This window comes from Lissotriton helveticus, chromosome 9 (assembly GCF_964261635.1).
Source record: "Lissotriton helveticus chromosome 9, aLisHel1.1, whole genome shotgun sequence".
Lineage (NCBI taxonomy): Eukaryota > Metazoa > Chordata > Amphibia > Caudata > Salamandridae > Lissotriton > Lissotriton helveticus.
Window position 1 is genome coordinate 223888541 of NC_136070.1, and position 17532 is coordinate 223906072.

Genomic DNA, 17532 nt, shown 5'->3' on the forward strand with positions numbered 1-17532 from the left:
CTGTGAAATGCAGTGGGAAGGAGTGCGTGTCAGAGGAGAAACCATTTTGGTTTTGTTAATGAGCTGTTAAATTGCTGTATTTTTTCAATAAAGTAGTAGTTGATAGGGTGGGTTGATGGAGTGCTTGATTAGTTTGAAGAGCATTCTGTTTGGGGTTGTCAGTATCATTAAAAATCCTGTTATAGGGGCGTGGCCAGCAGCCGATGATGGCGGCAGCTTAGAGGGCAAGCTCCGTAGTTGAAGCGGCCTCTTTGCTAAATCCGGCAATTAATCCGTCACAAACCTATCATTGACGGGTAGGTTCTGAAGCCCGGGACCGGGCGGCGCGTCTGGGGATCGGCGATTTCCTGATCCGTGGCTGAAAAGTGCAGTTCGAGCGACGACCTGGAAGGCCGCTGAGGTGCCCGTGAGCCGGGGTGTGGTCTGAGGCAGGGAGCGGACCGGAAGTGCGGTGATCCGGGAGAGGCGGCGCAGGAAGCGCCCGCTCGGATCCGTGGGCCCGTAAAACTTTTTCCTCCCCGGGCGGAGACACCACCGGAGACACTGCCGAACGGGAAGAGGTCACTTGTGGGAATCGCCTGCACCACCCAGCCGGATTGAGCCTGCGGAGGTGTCCTGGTCGCCGCGAGGATCGCGGGCGCCATCTTGCCGACGATTGCTGGGGAACCCCGGGTCCCGAAGGGCTTGAGGGCGGAGTGAGCTGCTAAGAGGTCCGGACACTGCTCGGCCCGCGAGGGCTGCACGTCGGAGCCAGGAACCACCGGTGAGAGGAGGAGCCGAGGTGAGACGGCTTGCCAGGTGGGGACGCGAGAGTGAGAGGCCTCGCACAGCCGGCTGAATATTTCTGATACTTGTGAATAGCACGCAGCCCTTTGGGCCCGGACTGGCAGGCTGGGTGCCCCGCATATTATTCACTCCGCGAGACTTCACCTGTACCCTAGCACTGCCTAATGGAGCGGGCACCACGCTTCGCACTGCGCGGGGTGTGGCGAATTGCCCGGCACCGTTTCAGTGGATTGTGGTGACATAGCGAAGGTCCCAATTGTGGCGCACAAAGGCCCGCGAAGTTTACCCACAACACCACGGGTTCTGAATGCTGAGGGAGAACGGACCTGAAGATCCCGGGGGGTTCACTGCCTCTTTACGCCCTGCCTTAGCCGCCTCCATATAGAGGCTTCACATACTGCTGGCTCCTTGGTACTGTAGCTGTGTTTGTGCGCCACACGCAATTCAGGAGTGCTCTACGTGGGTGTGATCTCCCTTTGGCCTGAGTGTCTGTTGTGACATTGTCCACCAAGCTCTTCCCCCGAGTGCCGGGACAGGGGTCGCCACTGAGATGGCCGGGAAGGGATCGAAAGGAGGAGCCGCACAGGCCCGGCTGGAAAAATATGCCTATGATAGAGCCCCCTCCTCTTCGCCTGATGCGAAATCGATACAGGGCAAAACGGTGGAGTCGACGGGGGGCAAGAAGGCGACGATAGATGACGTCATGAAGGCCCTGGCTCAGGTGCAGGTGACGGTTGGAACAATATCGACTGATATCACACTCCTGCGAGCAGATCTCCATAAAATCTCTGAGAAAGTGCAGTCGATGGAGATAGTAACTAATTCTTTGGTGGAGGATGTCTCGGAGCTACAGGTCAACATGGAGCGGATCACGAAGGAGAACAAGGACCTACGTGATAAACTGGACGATCAAGAGGGACGCTCCAGGCGGAATAACATCCGTATTATTGGGATTCCGGAGTCGGAGGGCACGGGAGCCATGGACCTCTACGTCGAGGAGCTGATTAAACAACAATTGAGGCCGAAGGGTCTTTCGGACTTTTTCTCTGTGGAAAGGGCACACCGGGTACCAGGAGGCCGCCCGAAACAAGGGGCGAACCCACGGCCAGTCATAGCGCGCCTCTTCAACTTTAGAGACAGAGATGCGATTTTGCAGACGGCGCGGAAATCACCACCTGTTCGCATCCAAAACTCCACACTGGCGTTCTTTCCGGACTATACGGCGGAGGTGGCACGAAGGAGAAGAACCTTCTTTGAGGTGAAAAAAGAACTCAGGGCCAGAGAACTGCCTTACTCAATGCTCTTTCCGGCCAAGCTCAGGGTGGTAGCGGATGGTAAGACATGGTTTTTCGAGACCCCGGATTCTGCGCAGGATTGGTTGGAGGGGTGGAGAACAGCAGCGCGGCCACGCCGTTCCAATAGACCGACCGGACACCGAACCGGAGAGGCACAACGAAGCTCCCAAACGTCTGGGGAGGAACTGAGTCAACGCTCGCCTTTGCACGACCTTCAGGAAGGGGAAGAAATGGCAGACCTGTGATCGCTACCAACTGCCATTGGGAAACACTTGTGACGCTGCCCGGGCGTGCCGCCGTGGATACTGGGCGGAGGGCCTCCGTGACTGAGAAGAGGGGCCGCTGACTCCGGAGGGTCCCTCACCCCAGCGCGCAAGTACTATGTTTGGGGATGGGTTCAGGCACTCTGCTGAGTTGGGGGGGCGGGCAGTTTGGAGTCCGTTGAGCAGGGGGGCAGGGTGGGGGGGAGTTGGGAGAGGGGGGGTTTTGATTGTTTCGAGTTACTTTGCAGGTGTAGATTGGAACGATGAGGCATACACATTACCTATGGCGGGCTCATGTCGAGTTTTTAGATCGCAATTGTTATTGTGCATAGACTTTCTCAACCACAGATGCCATGACACACACCACACGGAGTGACGTCGGGAGGGGGGTGAGCGGGGTGGGGCACATGACACCTCTGCAACTTATGTCCTGGAACGTGAGAGGTCTGGGGGACAAGGTCAAACGAGGATTGGTGCTCCACAGTATAAAAAGGTCCAACCCAGCCCTAGTCCTGCTGCAGGAGACACATCTCACAGGTACAGCCACACACGCCTTAGACAGGAAGGGCTACCGTATGATCGCTCATTCGGAATTTACAAGGGGATCCCGTGGGACGGGAATACTGATGCATAGATCCTCCCGTTTTATACTTCAGTCCACAAAGGTAGATACACAGGGCCGTTTCGCAGCAGCGCTCGGACAATGGGAAGGGAGACAGTTGAATATAGTTTCAGTATACATTCCACCGGCACTACACACGGTAGTTCTCCCAGAGCTTGGAAAATTTCTGTTGGAACTCCCAGACGGGGACCTCATTGTAGGGGGGGATTTCAATGCGGTGGCACATAACACACTAGATAGGTTCCCGACGCGAAAGCAGGCCCCAGGGCCCTCCCGGCTGCATGACTTCCTAGAGGCACAAGGCCTGATAGATCTTTGGAGGCGATTACACCCGACTGACCGGCACTACTCCTACCACTCAGCGGTCCACGACAGTCTATCACGAATAGACTATTTCCTGGCACCGGGGCGTGGGCGGCTCACGGTTGAAGATGTACAAATTAAACCGAGGGGTGTCTCGGACCACTCCCCGTTGACGCTCACCCTTTCCAACCCGGAACGGTCCCAAGAACGCATATACCCGATATACCCGGGGTTCCTTAGGGTCCCACAGGTGTCCAAGGCCCTTAAAGCGGCGACAACATGCTACCTCACGGAGAATGCTGGCTCGGTCTCATCCCCATCGGTCCTATGGGAAGCATATAAAACGGTCCTCCGAGGCCAAGCCATCTCCACAATAACGAGTTATAAGCGCTCCCAGAAGAAGGAACTATTAGACCTAGAGGGCAGACTAGCCGAGGCAAATGAAGTCCATATGGCTGACCCGACCGGGGACACGCTCCATGCACTAAGGCTGTGTCAGCAACGTCATACTGATTTTCTACGTGGTAGAGTGCTTGAACACATGACGGCCGTTACCAATAGGATCTATGACGTAGGGGACAAGGCAAGTAAACTCCTTGCCTGGCTAGAGAAAAAGCGGGAGGGACAGAGGACTATCTTGCAACTGAAGGACTCTGTGGGGGTGATGCACACCCGCCCGGCACGGATAGTTGAACTCCTTGCTGATCACTTCCAAGCGGTGTATACCTCTGACATAGAGGTTACCCGGGAAATGGCGGAGACGGCGCTCGTGGGAGTGCCCACCCGCACACTACTGCAGAATAGCGTTGAGGACCTTGAGTCAGATTTGTCGGCCGAGGAGATAGCATCGGCTATTGCGGCATTGCACCCGGGAAAAGCCATGGGCCCCAACGGAATCCCGATTGAGTGGTATAAGACCATGTCCGAAACGCTCGCAACGCCGCTACTCAATATGTACGTAGACAGTCTTGACCGAGGACACTTGCCACCTGATCAGTGCTTGGCCACCATAGTGGCGATCCTGAAACCTGGCAAGCCCCCAGAGGATTGCGGCTCCTATAGACCGATTTCCCTCCTTAATGCAGAAAGCAAAATACTGGCGAAGTTACTGGCCAGCAGGCTATTACCTCACCTTAGCCACCTCATCCATCCGGACTAATCGGGATTCATGCCGCACAGGAATACAGCGCTGAATCTCAGGCGCCTACATGGTGTTCTGGCGAAAGCCCCGTCACTGACAACAGATGCAGCGATCCTCTCCTTGGACGCCACAATGGCGTTCGACTTGGTTGAGTGGCGGTACCTTTTTGCAGTCCTGGACCATATGGGCTTTGGCCCGAAATTCATAGGGTGGGTCAGATTACTGTACGAACGCCCGATGGCGCGGGTGACCGCGAACGGGCATGTTTCGAGAGTCATTTCATTAGCAAGGGGCACGAGACAAGGTTGCCCGCTCTCGCCACTACTGTTCGCCCTGGTATTGGAACCATTGGCAACTATCATTAGAACCACGCCACTGATGCGGGGTATCGACTGGGGTGATGGTTGGGAGGACAGAGTGTCCTTGTATGCTGATGATATGCTGGTATACCTGACTGACCCGGCAGAAGGGATTCCAATCTTGCTGGCATTGTGTGAGCGGCAGGGTGTTGCGTCGGGTTACAAAATTAACTGGAGGAAATCGGTGCTCTACATGCTGCGTGGCACCCCGCCACGTCTGGAGGTGGATTGCCCCTTGGCGGTGGAGGAAGTTTCCTTCAAATATTTAGGAATTCAGATCACCCGCGATCACGTGACCTTTCAGGAACTGAATCTGAAACCACTGCTCGACAGACTGAAAGCGGACGTGCGCCACTGGAAGACACTCCCGCTGACGTTATTGGGCAGAGCGGCGCTTTTCAAAATGATGGCGCTGCCCCGGTTCCTCTATGTTTTGGAGAATACACCGACACTAGTTCCGCCTTCCTTCTTCAAACAGGTATCGGGCAACTGTCGGGACTGTTGTGGGGAGATAGTCCGGCAAGGATAGCGCAGGTGAAACTGATTAGAGATTGGTACAGCGGAGGGATTGCACTCCCGAACCTGGAATTATACTATTGGGCGGCTCACCTCAAGGTGATTAACCAATGGTTGCACGCACCGCAGGAGGACCCGGCGTACTTAGCGGACAGACGGCAGCTCGGCATTAACACACTTCTGGCCCCGCTCTACAACAAAGGCCTAATGGCAAAACTGGTTGGCCCAACTAAGCACACCGTAACGCTCTGGCATAAGGCTCAATCCCGTCTGAAGTGGGGGGGGTGATTACACAACTCACACCCTTGTGGGATTCTGGGGTGCTGGGAAACTTGAGACGTAGTAAAGGATTTGACCGCTGGGACGCTATAGGGATTTCCACGGTAGGAGATCTATGGACAAAGGAGGGGGTGGTTCCATTTGCTACTCTGAGAGAACAGTATGACCTGCACACCACTGAGACATACCGATACATACAGATTAGACACGCATTAATGGGCGCACTGACACCAGGTACTCAAGTCCCGGATTCGGCCCCTTTAGAGGACCGACTACTCACTGATTTCATGGAAGCTAGCGCTACATCCCTCACGTATCGTAAGTTAGTGAATAATTTGCCTGACCCATTACAGAAATTGAAAGAGAAATGGGAGGAGGATGTAGGTGCACTGGACGAGGGGGAATGGAATGCCGCACTGGCATCGCCTAGGGAGGCGGGTATATCAGCAAGATTCCGATTAGTGCAGGTCAAGGTACTGCACCGAGTGTACTACACACGCACTACACTACACAAAATTCAGAGGGCAGATCACCCATATTGTCTACGGAACTGTGGGGAGGAGGGGACGCTGTTCCATACCCTTTGGTCATGTCCGACTATACTAGATTACTGGAAGCGTGTGGTACGCACGATCGCCCAGACGCTACAGCTCCCGTTCACTCCTGACCCTAGAATTTGCTTGTTGAATGTGTGGGGCCCGAACGACCTGACGTCATACGGGCGGAAATGGGTGGTCATAGGGGTGATGGTAGCGAAGCGAGACATTGCACAAAGATGGGGGGCGACAGAGACACCGACATTGACACAGTGGTGCAAGAATATGGATATGCTCATGATGGTGGAACGGGCAGTGTATCAACAGAGGGCTAATCCACGTAAATGGAACAAACTATGGTTGCCGTGGAATGCCTACAGGGGGGAGCCTTGTGCACCTCTACAGGAAGAAGAAGATGTAGATAGTTCGGAGGAGGAGGAAGATGTAGCATAAAATTGGGACTGCGGGTGGGATGGGGTGGCAGGGGCGCGGATTGCCTAGATACTGTCTCGCCCTCCTGGCGTAAGGGATGTTAAGGATATGTGTGGGGGTTGAGGACCGACAGCCTGCCTGGCACAACTAGGAAGCTTACATATTCCTACCTTGCCTCTGTGAGATCAAGATATACACCTGAATGTTGTTTGTTGTTTAATGTTAAGGAAAAGAAATGTTGCGATTCGAACTGGATGTGGCGGAATGTTGACGCCAAGTATCTGAATGCTTGAACCAGTACATGTGCTGACATGGTGCAACAATAAAAAATTTTAACAAAAAAAAAAATCCTGTTATAAAGGGATAACATTTGGCTGATATGATGAATTGTCTGCATGTTATGAGAAGGTATTTCAGTAGAATGAGGTTGTTGGGTTCGGTTTTCATTCCATTTTTTCCTGGCAGTGCAGTGTACCGTTTGTTGTCAACAAGTGCTTCGGAATACCAGGGTGCTGAAGGTTTCAGCCTGCATATTAGTTGCAGCATAGGTATTCAAATCATTTTCCAGAAATGCATAGTAGAGTGATGACGTCAGACCTGAAGGTAGCAGAGCAAGGAAGGAGTTTGATCTTTAGGTTGTCTGTGGAGACGTCTTTGAAGGATATGAAGGTTTGCGGTTTTCTTTTGGGTTGACCCTCATGTATTGTTTGGAATCTGAGCAAGGGATGCCAATGAGGACAGTACAGTCTTTTAGTATTGGAAGCGCTTGCAATAGAAGATGGTTGGTATTGTTGAGAAGACCAAGTGCAGCATGTGTACTTTGTAATGTATTGATGATGTAGCATACTGTACTTAGTGGAGTGTACCGATGAGATTGAGGGTGGTGTCTCTTGTAATTTTAATGCGTCAGTTATCAGAGAGGCTGTGACGAACAGATGAGGTCATAAAGAGGTATGAGAAAAAATTCATCAGTGAATACCTTATTCTGCCCAGGAAGCCAGTAGATGAGATGGAATGCAGAAAAGAGACTGAGGTGGGGAGAGAGGAAATTGGCATGTGAGGAGCTCTATGAAATATAGTATTGCTTACACATGGTGCAGACTAGGAGGACGTTTGGATGATGATGGTGAGGCTTCATTCATTTTATGAGCCCCACCCACATGCTGGATGCTGTGAGACGAAGGACATCTAGGTTGATGAAGGATGTGGCAATGAGCCATGTTTCTGTGATGAAGAATGCATCAAGATTGTAATATGTTACAAGGGCTAAAGCACGGTGTTCTGTAGACCATTGATTCAGGAGTATGAGATGGAGTATGTGCCTGATACTTTCAGGGTGTGCAGCGGTATGAGGGGTGTCTATGAGGTTGGGTTTGTGTAATGTAAAGATGCTAAGTGAGTGTTTTGAGGTCTAGGTCTCATGTGATTGTTGGGATTGGCAATGCAGGTGTTTGGTGAGGCACATGAAAGGATCTTACCTCATAGGTCGCAGTGATGCAGGAGTTCTAGCCCAAGCCCCTAACAGGAATAAATCTTGTTTGTGGTTTCCATTTGTTGGAGATTACCAGGCAGGAGGATGCCAGAGGAGTGGACAGAAGTAAGGAAAAGGCATGAAGTTATGCAGCGGCATGATACCCAATGGAGGAGCTGTAACACTTCTCCACACAACATAAACTTGGGGACAACAGAAGATACATCGAAGTCATCCTCTAAGGATACCTAGGATACCAAGCTGCAAACATAACTGCCTTTCCAGTACATCCCAATGTCTTGAAAAATAAATACCCCCGCACAAATAATAGGAAAAAAGAGAAAGCAAACTCATAATTGGGCAAGGAACTAAATACAACATATAACATCCAGGCACGTTTTTTTATTTGAAAATAATTGTTTTAATAAACAATTTTCATATAGGACATCTAAACAAAGTAGAGGGAAAATAAAATAAGTGAAAGGTTTAAGGGCATCCCGAATGTTGCAAGCTAGCAGGAACTATTTTCAAGACTAGACAACACTTGCCTGGTAAAATACAGTAATACAAGAGTAATAAATAGGGCATCTGAAATACAAATATATCTGTAACACGAAGACAAAAAAAGTTATTTCTGGTGAACATACCTCAAGACAACTCGTTTCACAGGACTCTTTCAAAAGGTTGGCATCATTTAAGGACTGCTCAAGCTCTTCATACTGAAAACATAAGTGTATAAGTTAACAAAAATATATGATAAAACACAGCATTTTGCAAATCAAAGAGCTCAATCTGCAACTTCTGCTAAAGTAATGTTAACAATACAAAGGTGTCCTGATCTAAAATTGCACCATTCTAAAAGCATTTGTGGGCTGTTTTAATCAACCAGAAATAAAATAGCAGATCAGAACATATCTTGTTGTGCCCCTCGCCTAACATGCGCACTTTATATCCCTTGAGGGTGCTGAAATGAACCTAAAGAAAATAACACTGTGTTCTAAGTTCATAAGAGTTTGGGCCATATGTACGAACACCTTTTCCCCAAGATTCCGAGGCTTGTCATATGTGTGCAGTGAAACTAGATCTGCCATTCTTCTGTCGCTTCAATCAATGTGGACATCGGGTGTAGTTGACCGCTTGTTTGAAACCTCGGTTTTCAGGAGTTTCCTCAAAGAGAGGTAATCTGCTTCTAATCGGAGAATGGGGCTTTGGACTTTGAACACCTAGGAATCTTCAGCAACGTTTAAGTCTCCTGAATAGGTGTTTGATCTGGTGTATAGAGAAGGAATATGGATTTCTGGTTGGAGCGTATTGGCATTGTAGCAGGGCTATTTTCCCAAAAATGCATTGTGTGTGACACTTTTGAACTTGATCCTGAATTCAACATACAGCAATACAGCGTTTTCAGGATTGGCTTGATGTGATTCAATTTACTAGGATGAAAGGACATTCTGGCGGCTCGGCTTTGTAGTCTTTGTAACCTGGTGACAAGATTTTGAATAGGCAACTATAGATTATGTTGCAGTACTACAGACCGGGCATTTATATACTCAATTCAGTGATCAGTTTGTCAGTGTAGAATAATTTTATGGAAGAGAAAATTGGAATTTAGGTAAGGATCGAAAGTAATACCTACATTTCTCAAAATTTCATTTCTGATTTGTTGTTACAAGGTGTAGGGGGGTGCAGTGTGAAATACCAGCTGAAAGGAAGCGATTTGCAGCTGCCCATCCTACGAGTAGAACTTCCGATTTTGATCAATTCAAAGAAAGGAAATATTCCTTCATCCAGAAGAGGAACAGGTATAGACAATCCCCAATGCCAGTATGCTTTTCCACAATGTTTTCAAAATGGATGAGTTTCTGGATATCATTTGCTTACATTTGAAATTTTACCTAAAGATGGTCAAGTATTTGAGCGGAGGGTACACAGAAAGGTGGGTTGGGTGAAAGACGCAACTTATTACGACAATGTGGTGGATACACTTGTTACCAGTCTTCAACTTCTCATCCAAGGTATATCTGGGTTCCTCTTCAAAGTAATTGCTTGACCACTGCTGATGTGGGATTCTGGAATGGGAAAGCTTGGTGATTACATCCCCGTCTTTCTAGAAGAGTGTCTTTAAGGTCGAAGCCTAACAGACAGCACAGCTGTCTGGTTTGTTAACAACATTTCGGGGATATTCGGAAAGCTTCCCTGGGAATGCATTTTACCCATTACTTACCATTGGATTTGTAAATCGCACGTGCTTCCTTTCCATCTGCTGGCTTGATTTGTTTTAGGCTGTACAGTTTGAATTCATCCCTCCCGTGGACAATAGCCTAGTTACTGAATTCTACCACAGTGCTCGATTTTCGCAAACAAGCCTTTACATCTTGTTCTTATCTTGCCAGTTGAGCTGTGCATTTAAAGAAGGAACTAAAATGCCAGGCGCAGTCTTCCGAGGGAGCTCGTATTTTCTTATCTTCCTCTGACTTCAAAGTGACTGGATTTGTGAGTCAATCTTGCTGTGACAGGATGGACTTTTTTCTAGCACACAACCACATTTAAATGTCTGTAAATTAACTGTGCTGATATTTCAGAATATATCACAATAAGGAAAGCATGAATGAAGCACTTTTTTTTAATTCTGAAGAGTGGTGGAAACAAATATTTTAATACTATCAAAACAAATCAATACACTAGGTTTTGACATTTCCACACATTATCGTTTGTGCGCTCTATACTTTTATCAGTAAAACTGTATGTCTGTGCAAATGTAATGGCCTTTTCCAATGGAAATGTGCGGTCTGTAATGGCAGTGCACTACCATTCCATGCATACTCCACACTAAGCCACTTCACTCTACACCACTTCCCTACCTTCAATGCCACACCACTCCATTGTACGCCACTCCATGACACGCTACTCCATGACACACCACTCTACAACATGCCACTGCACTCTACGCACCTCCACTCAAAGACACTCTATGTCACTCCATTCTATGACACGTCCCTCCACTCTATGACCCTCCAATCAATACCCCTCGCCTCTACAACACTCCACTTTACGCAACGACCTCTATGCCACTCCACACCATTTTACTCCTCTCTACTCTATGACACACTAATTCACTCTACTTCACTTTACACCACTGCACTCTATTCCACTCCACGACAATTCATTCTACAACACTCACTCTCCACTCAATGACTTTCCAGTCGATAACACTCCACGACATACTTTCCCATTGTACTCTACTCCACTCCATGCCACTCCACAACACTCAACTTGACGACACTCTACGACACTCCACAAAATTCTATGAAACTCCCTCTAAGCCACTCCACAACTCTCTACACCTCTCCACTCTATGCCATTCGCCTCCCTTCACAACACTCTAGGCTACTCCATTCTATAACACCCGTACTCCACTTTACGACAATCTACTCCACTCCACAACACTCTACTCACTCTATTCCACTCCACTCTCCTCTATTCCATGCCACTCTACGACACTCAGCTCGAATCTACCCCACTCCACGATACTCCACTGTAAGCCACTCCACACCACTCTCCTCTATGCCACTAACTTTAAGCCATGCTGAACAGCAGCCACACTGGTGTACAACATGACTAAAATACATTGGCAAAGCTAATAGCTCTTACATAGGCAAGATCTATTGGCTTTGTTGCTAGGTGTCAGCCTTGACATGTTGGCTGCATTTACATACCAATGTCTATTTGACTATTACACTGCTGCACACTGCAGATTACAACTTGTGGCTGCAAATTATATTTTTTCTAACTCCTGTGATTGTTGATATGTATACGTTGATATGTATATGTTATTTAGAAAAGCAAATGAAGTTTTTCATTCTTTTTAAAAAGTCCCAGAGCTAGGGAAATTATTAAATGTTATATAGTAGCAGGGAGATTAAGATCCCATAGGCGACTATGAATTGTACCTCACAGGAGAATGAAACAAAGGACTATCAGTATAGTTGTTTCCAAAAATTAACACAAACACCGTCCCTGATAACCCCACCCACTCCTTCCACCCGCTCAGCAGGGTGGAGAGTTTAACGGTATCGCAGACAGCTGAGAGGTTGAGGAGGATCAAGTTTGTGTGTTGGCCTGAGGTGGTCTCCTCTACTATTTGCCAGTGCTGTTTCTGTGCAACAAGAAGGTCTGAAGTCAGACTGCTGATCTTTTAAAAGAAGTTCTGCACCACATGAACGGTGTCAGGCCTGCCCAAGCCTTTTCAATGTAAATGAACAGAACAGGCAGGACTTGCACTTCTCTGTGAGGTTGGAAAAATATATGCTCGAAAATGTGTTGCCTTCAAATATAAAACATGCTGCTTTTGTTAGAATGTGTTACTTCAATTTTCATTAAGAAGCTACATGCTTAAATTTAAATTGTATTGGTGAAAAGAAACTCTTCTGACCATTGCCATTCCAAACATATTTGATAAGTTCTAATAGGTTTTCCACCAAAGGTCCATCATACTCCACTCGTCGCCAACATACAATTAGCAGCAACACAAGCTCTTATCTATGTGAAGGGTTCAAAACGGTCTCATGTTTTTGCCAACGCGAGCTTGCTAACAATGAAGAAAATCGAAGTCTTGAGGCAAACAACTCGCATATGTACCTCTATTTGGACACCCATGCTATCCCACCATTCTACATGCGAATGAGAATTCTCTTGCCCTGCCTTAAGAGCTCACAAGTCGCCCATATGCTTCCATTTGACCGGCTTCATTTTTAATGAAGCAGTTTTCATGGCCAGTGCTTTCAATATGAGTCAATACCTGCTTGGGTCAAATGTCTGAGAAGGGGGAAGGAAGACAGAACGGTGGAAAGTAGTTAGAAAGACGTTGTGGAGCTATAGCAGAGACTCGGTTTGATACCACAAAAAAATATAATATTTAACAGCAAAGAGGATTAAATGTGACATACACGATAAAGGACGATAACAGACAAAATCAAAAGTGCAACGGCTTAACTACAAGAAGAACATTACAATAAAGAGCTAACAAAGTTCTCCCTTGTCTCATCTTTGCTCATGGTCACAATGAAGTCCTCCTGCATCCTTGAAAACGTGAAAGCACACGATCTGAATTAAACAGCCTTTTTGCTAGTGCAGCTATGGCGAGAGCAGATTTATACCGTGACCCATGATACTCTGATTATTTTTTACAGTTCATCTTAACACAAGAAAGTCGGCCATAAATGTTTCTTAAAACAATAAGGGTCAACTCAACAGGAATATTAGAAATGTGAGTAAATTACTGCATGTTTAAATTATGCTCGCTAAATGTTATAATTGACTTATTTTTACTAGTCTGCATACTTTTTTTGGATAACATGTACATGTGGTATTAACTGCTCATACAAATGCAAAGTCATTTCACATACACAAACATCGACACTACAGGCACATGCAACTAGGGGAGTTTAGGTTACTGTGTAAGTGGGGGGAGTGTGTGGAAAGGATGTGTGTGTTTATGTGTGCATGTGTTGGTGTATATGTATGTAAAGGTTGTGTGTGTTTGTGAGAGAAGCAGTGCATGAAGGGTGAGTGTGCATTTTAGTTTTGTTTTTCTTTCGTTCATTCATGTAGTGGCTTGGTCTGGGGGTACGAGACAGGATGTCCGCTCTCTCCATTGTTATTTGCCCTAGCCATTGAACCTCTGGCTTCCCATGCCCGGTCGGGGACACATTATCCAGGGTTGTACCTACGTGGGGACATGCAGTTTATTTCCCTTTATGCGTATGATTTGCTGATATTTGTCACGGACACGGATGCGGCATTGTAGGGCACGAGACACTTGCTGCAGGTGTTTGACCGGTTCTCGGGGCTGTGTGTAAATTGGGCAAAGACCTGCTTGTTCCCAGTGGCGCCGGCTGTGCTGAATCCTCCATAGGTGGCGGATATCTGATGGGAGCCCCACTGTTTGCCTTATTTATTTAGGCACCAACATTTATCATACCCCCGAGGATTTATTGGAGGGCAATTTGGCCGGGCCATGCGCGGACTTAGAGGCAGTACTGGATTTTGGAGCACGTTACCACTATCGGTAGCGGATCGGGTGGCGCTTCCGCGCTTATTGTATTATTTCCAGACGTAGCCGATTTGGGTGCCGGGCTCCGTCTTTCAACAGCTCCGCTCCATGGCTATAGGATTTATTTGGGGGTCTGGCAGACGGCGGGTTGCAATGGCTAAAATGATACGCCCGAGAGCTGATGAGGGGCTGGCAGTACCAGACTTCGAATGGTACTATTTAGCAGCACAGTTGCAGTGGTTCACCCACACGGTGGCTCGGAAGTCCCTGGGCCCGGATGGCCCTGAGGGGCGTCGGATCCCTCGCTATATCTTGACTTCATAGTGCTTCAGCAGAAGATGCGTCTTGAGCCACTTACCGCAGAGGAGAGGACGCTGCGGCTGTGTTGGAATCGGAGCCAACGTCGGGCCGGATTCACTCGCCTGTATGCTCCAGAGATACCGCTGGGTATGAGCACGGCCTTCCACATGGTGGGGATTGGACGGTTCTAGCTAAGTGGGAGGACATGGGGATACAAATGCTAGGAGACCTCTATGAGAACGAAACCCTGTTGACATTTCAGGCCCTACAGCATAAAGACGACCTCCCGCGTGGGGATTATGTGCGGCATTCAGCGCTTGCCTCAGCAATACAGTGCTATTGGGGGGGTGGGTCTGTCGGAACCACGGACTTCAATGGTATGCCAGTATGTGGTAATGGCAGCGGGAACTGTTAAAGCCATTACGTGCCTTTACAGGCGCATGATGACGGAGGCTTTGGAGCCATTGAGTGCGTTGCGAGGGAAGTGACAGGGAAATCCCAGAAAAAGGGTGGGCCCAATTGATCCAAAGGGCTTGGAAGAGCACGAGGAATGCAGGTACAGTTTTATGTCCTGCACAGGGCGTACCTGACACCGGCCAAGCTTAATCAATATTTCAGTGCAGCGTCAGCGCAATGCCAGAGATGTAGTTTGGAGGGAGCTGACTTCCAGCATATGATGTGGGGATGTATGACTTTGGGGACATATTGGAAAGAGGTGATGTAACTAGTCTGTCATATAACTGATCGTATAATGGAACCGGAACTGGGCGCTTGTTTGTTGCATTGGTTCCTGCATACAGCTAAAATGAAAGTGATAAGTAAATTTATAGATCTGGGCCTTCTATTAGGCAAGAGGGAAATCACTATGCATTGGAAGTCAGCGAGGGGGCCGGATGTGGGGAGATGGAGGGCGGAACTGCTTAAGTGCGCTCGGAACGAAGCTACGCTTAGGCTACAGCAGGCCCTACGTGCTAATAATGAAAAGGCACAGGAGGCGGTAAGGGCATGGAAGGCCTTGGTTGCAATATTACAGGCTCCAGTGCCAGGTTCAGAGGAGGGTTCGGACTTGGGGAACAGACAGGAGCCAGTTGGCACCTTAGCGCAAGGAGAATGACCTGGGGTGGGATCAATGGACTAAATGGTGATCTTTAAGGTATATATAAGCCCTGTACTGTATTACTGTTGTTCACGATTACTATTGTATTGGATTCTGATGCACCTTACTTGTTTAACGACCATGCTCTTGAGGCACACCGGTGGAAGGGGGAGGGATGGGGATGAGGGACACCGCGCGAAGCAACTTGTAATTTATCACACTGTCATTCATCTGCTTCTTACTGTATTGATTCTCAAGGTGTTGGGGGCTTAAAAATCAATGCCTTGGTCTGGGCATGTTTGTGAGTGTGACGGGTGTGGTGACTGTTCTTGCACTCTGCGACTTCTGCCTGCCAGAAACCCCTGGCATCAATAATTGTCCTATCTGGTGCTTCATCTGTACACAGACGTCGATCTCTGGCAAAATGAAACAATTCCTGGCATAATGTCGAACCCCCCTTGGAGAAGGAAGATCCTGGCAAAATGGTTAAGCCTTCTTTAACACGTTGAGCTTTTGAGACATAATCATTCCCCTTCTGTTGCATAGCAGTAGTCATCCATAGCATATTCTGAACATTCTTGGGCTAACCATGGCACCTTCTAGCACAATGGTGGCCACTAATGGTATAATTACGTACAGCCCTGTCATTATAGCTACACTAGTGATGGTGGCCATTCTTGGCCTAGCTGAGGCCGTATGCTGTATAGTGATGGTCATCATTAGCATTATGGTATCCACTCCTAACACAATAGAGGCTCTGGCATACTGCTGAGCTACACTGGCATTTTCTGATCTTTCTCGTCATTAGGTTGGCCACCCTTTTTATAATTCTGACTAGCAGTGGCATGTGATGGCAAGATATGGAAGGTAGAATTTGCCCACGTGAGGCACATGTACATGTGAGTATTTGTGTGTGAACATAAGCTGGTCTCGGGGAACCAAATGTGACATATGAAAAACGGTATTTGTGGCAAAAATGAAATTTTCCCTAAAATTAGTGATAGTAAAATGTGTGTATTGTCAGAAACTGATAAACTGATGTTTTGGGGAAAAATGTTTTCCATGACTACAACACCTTATAATGCAAGCATCATGGCACAGCTTTTATTATGGAATATAGGTCTGTAGTTAAAATATTTTTTTCCATTTACTCAATTAAATGTAACAGGTGGAAAGATGAGGCAGATAGTTCTGGGTTTAAGCCGAGGTACTCATTGGTCAGTGAACATTTTCTAGCTAGGTTTGCTACCACTGAGATGTGAAGTAGAAAGACTGCTTAGTATTCGTTTGAAGTAAAAGTGGAGGGTCCCTGGACAACGTGGTTAACAGAAATGGAGTTAGCCTCTCAGCTTGCCAATTCACAATATATACCTTAATTGCAAATGGAATTTTAAACAGGTATATCTACTAGAATTCTGGAAGAGTTAAAATGACCAACTTAGAAACCAGATGGTCAAAAATAAATGTTTCGGGAGCAAGATTCTGGGCAATATAGTTTGAAATAGTTCTAAATCTACCTTGGTCAATATAGATTACAATAGTTCTATATCTAGCTTGTGTCTGCAATAATGATCTAGAATGCAGTAGACTGTGACAGCTATTTGAAGACTATAATCCGTAAACTCTAAGAATAAAATAGGACCCTGAGACAATGGTAGATGAAATACCTTCTGTATTAAGGGAGTTATCCAATGTTCTCTCATTGTATAATGAAACTTAACCGTCGGATTAGTGGAGATTTATATCTTGGCTCTGTCCAAAATATCTTGATCAAAGGCATTTTTTAATATCAGTTTCAAAATACATGGTATTGGAAGCAGGTTAGGTGCATAGTCATTTCTATTACTGAAAAAGTGCTGTACAGAGATGTATAGGTAGCAATTACATTTATTGAAGTGATAGTGTAAGGGTGTGTGAATCTATTGGATTTTATACATTTGAAGTGAAGGCCAATACTCCACAATTAGTAGAAATATATAGCCAAAGGCCAGGGCTGCTCGCCATTATGTTTTCATTGAGGTTTTATGTAAACATGCTTTACCTTTCTTTCTTTGTTTTTATTAGTTTGTTTTTACTTCATG

At 47.2% G+C, this 17532-nt stretch overlaps 1 protein-coding gene across 7 annotated transcripts in view; it reads right to left on the bottom strand.

The window, feature by feature from the left end:
* The window catches only part of MIA2 (MIA SH3 domain ER export factor 2), a 626403-nt gene that overhangs the window by 322848 nt on the left and 286023 nt on the right, over window positions 1-17532 (bottom strand). For all 7 annotated transcript variants that reach the window (XM_078659761.1, XM_078659760.1, XM_078659759.1 and 4 more), the window contains exon 10: window positions 8651-8722. In XM_078659761.1, coding sequence (XP_078515887.1) covers window positions 8651-8722 — 72 coding nt within the window. The remainder of the gene's footprint in view (window positions 1-8650; window positions 8723-17532) is intronic.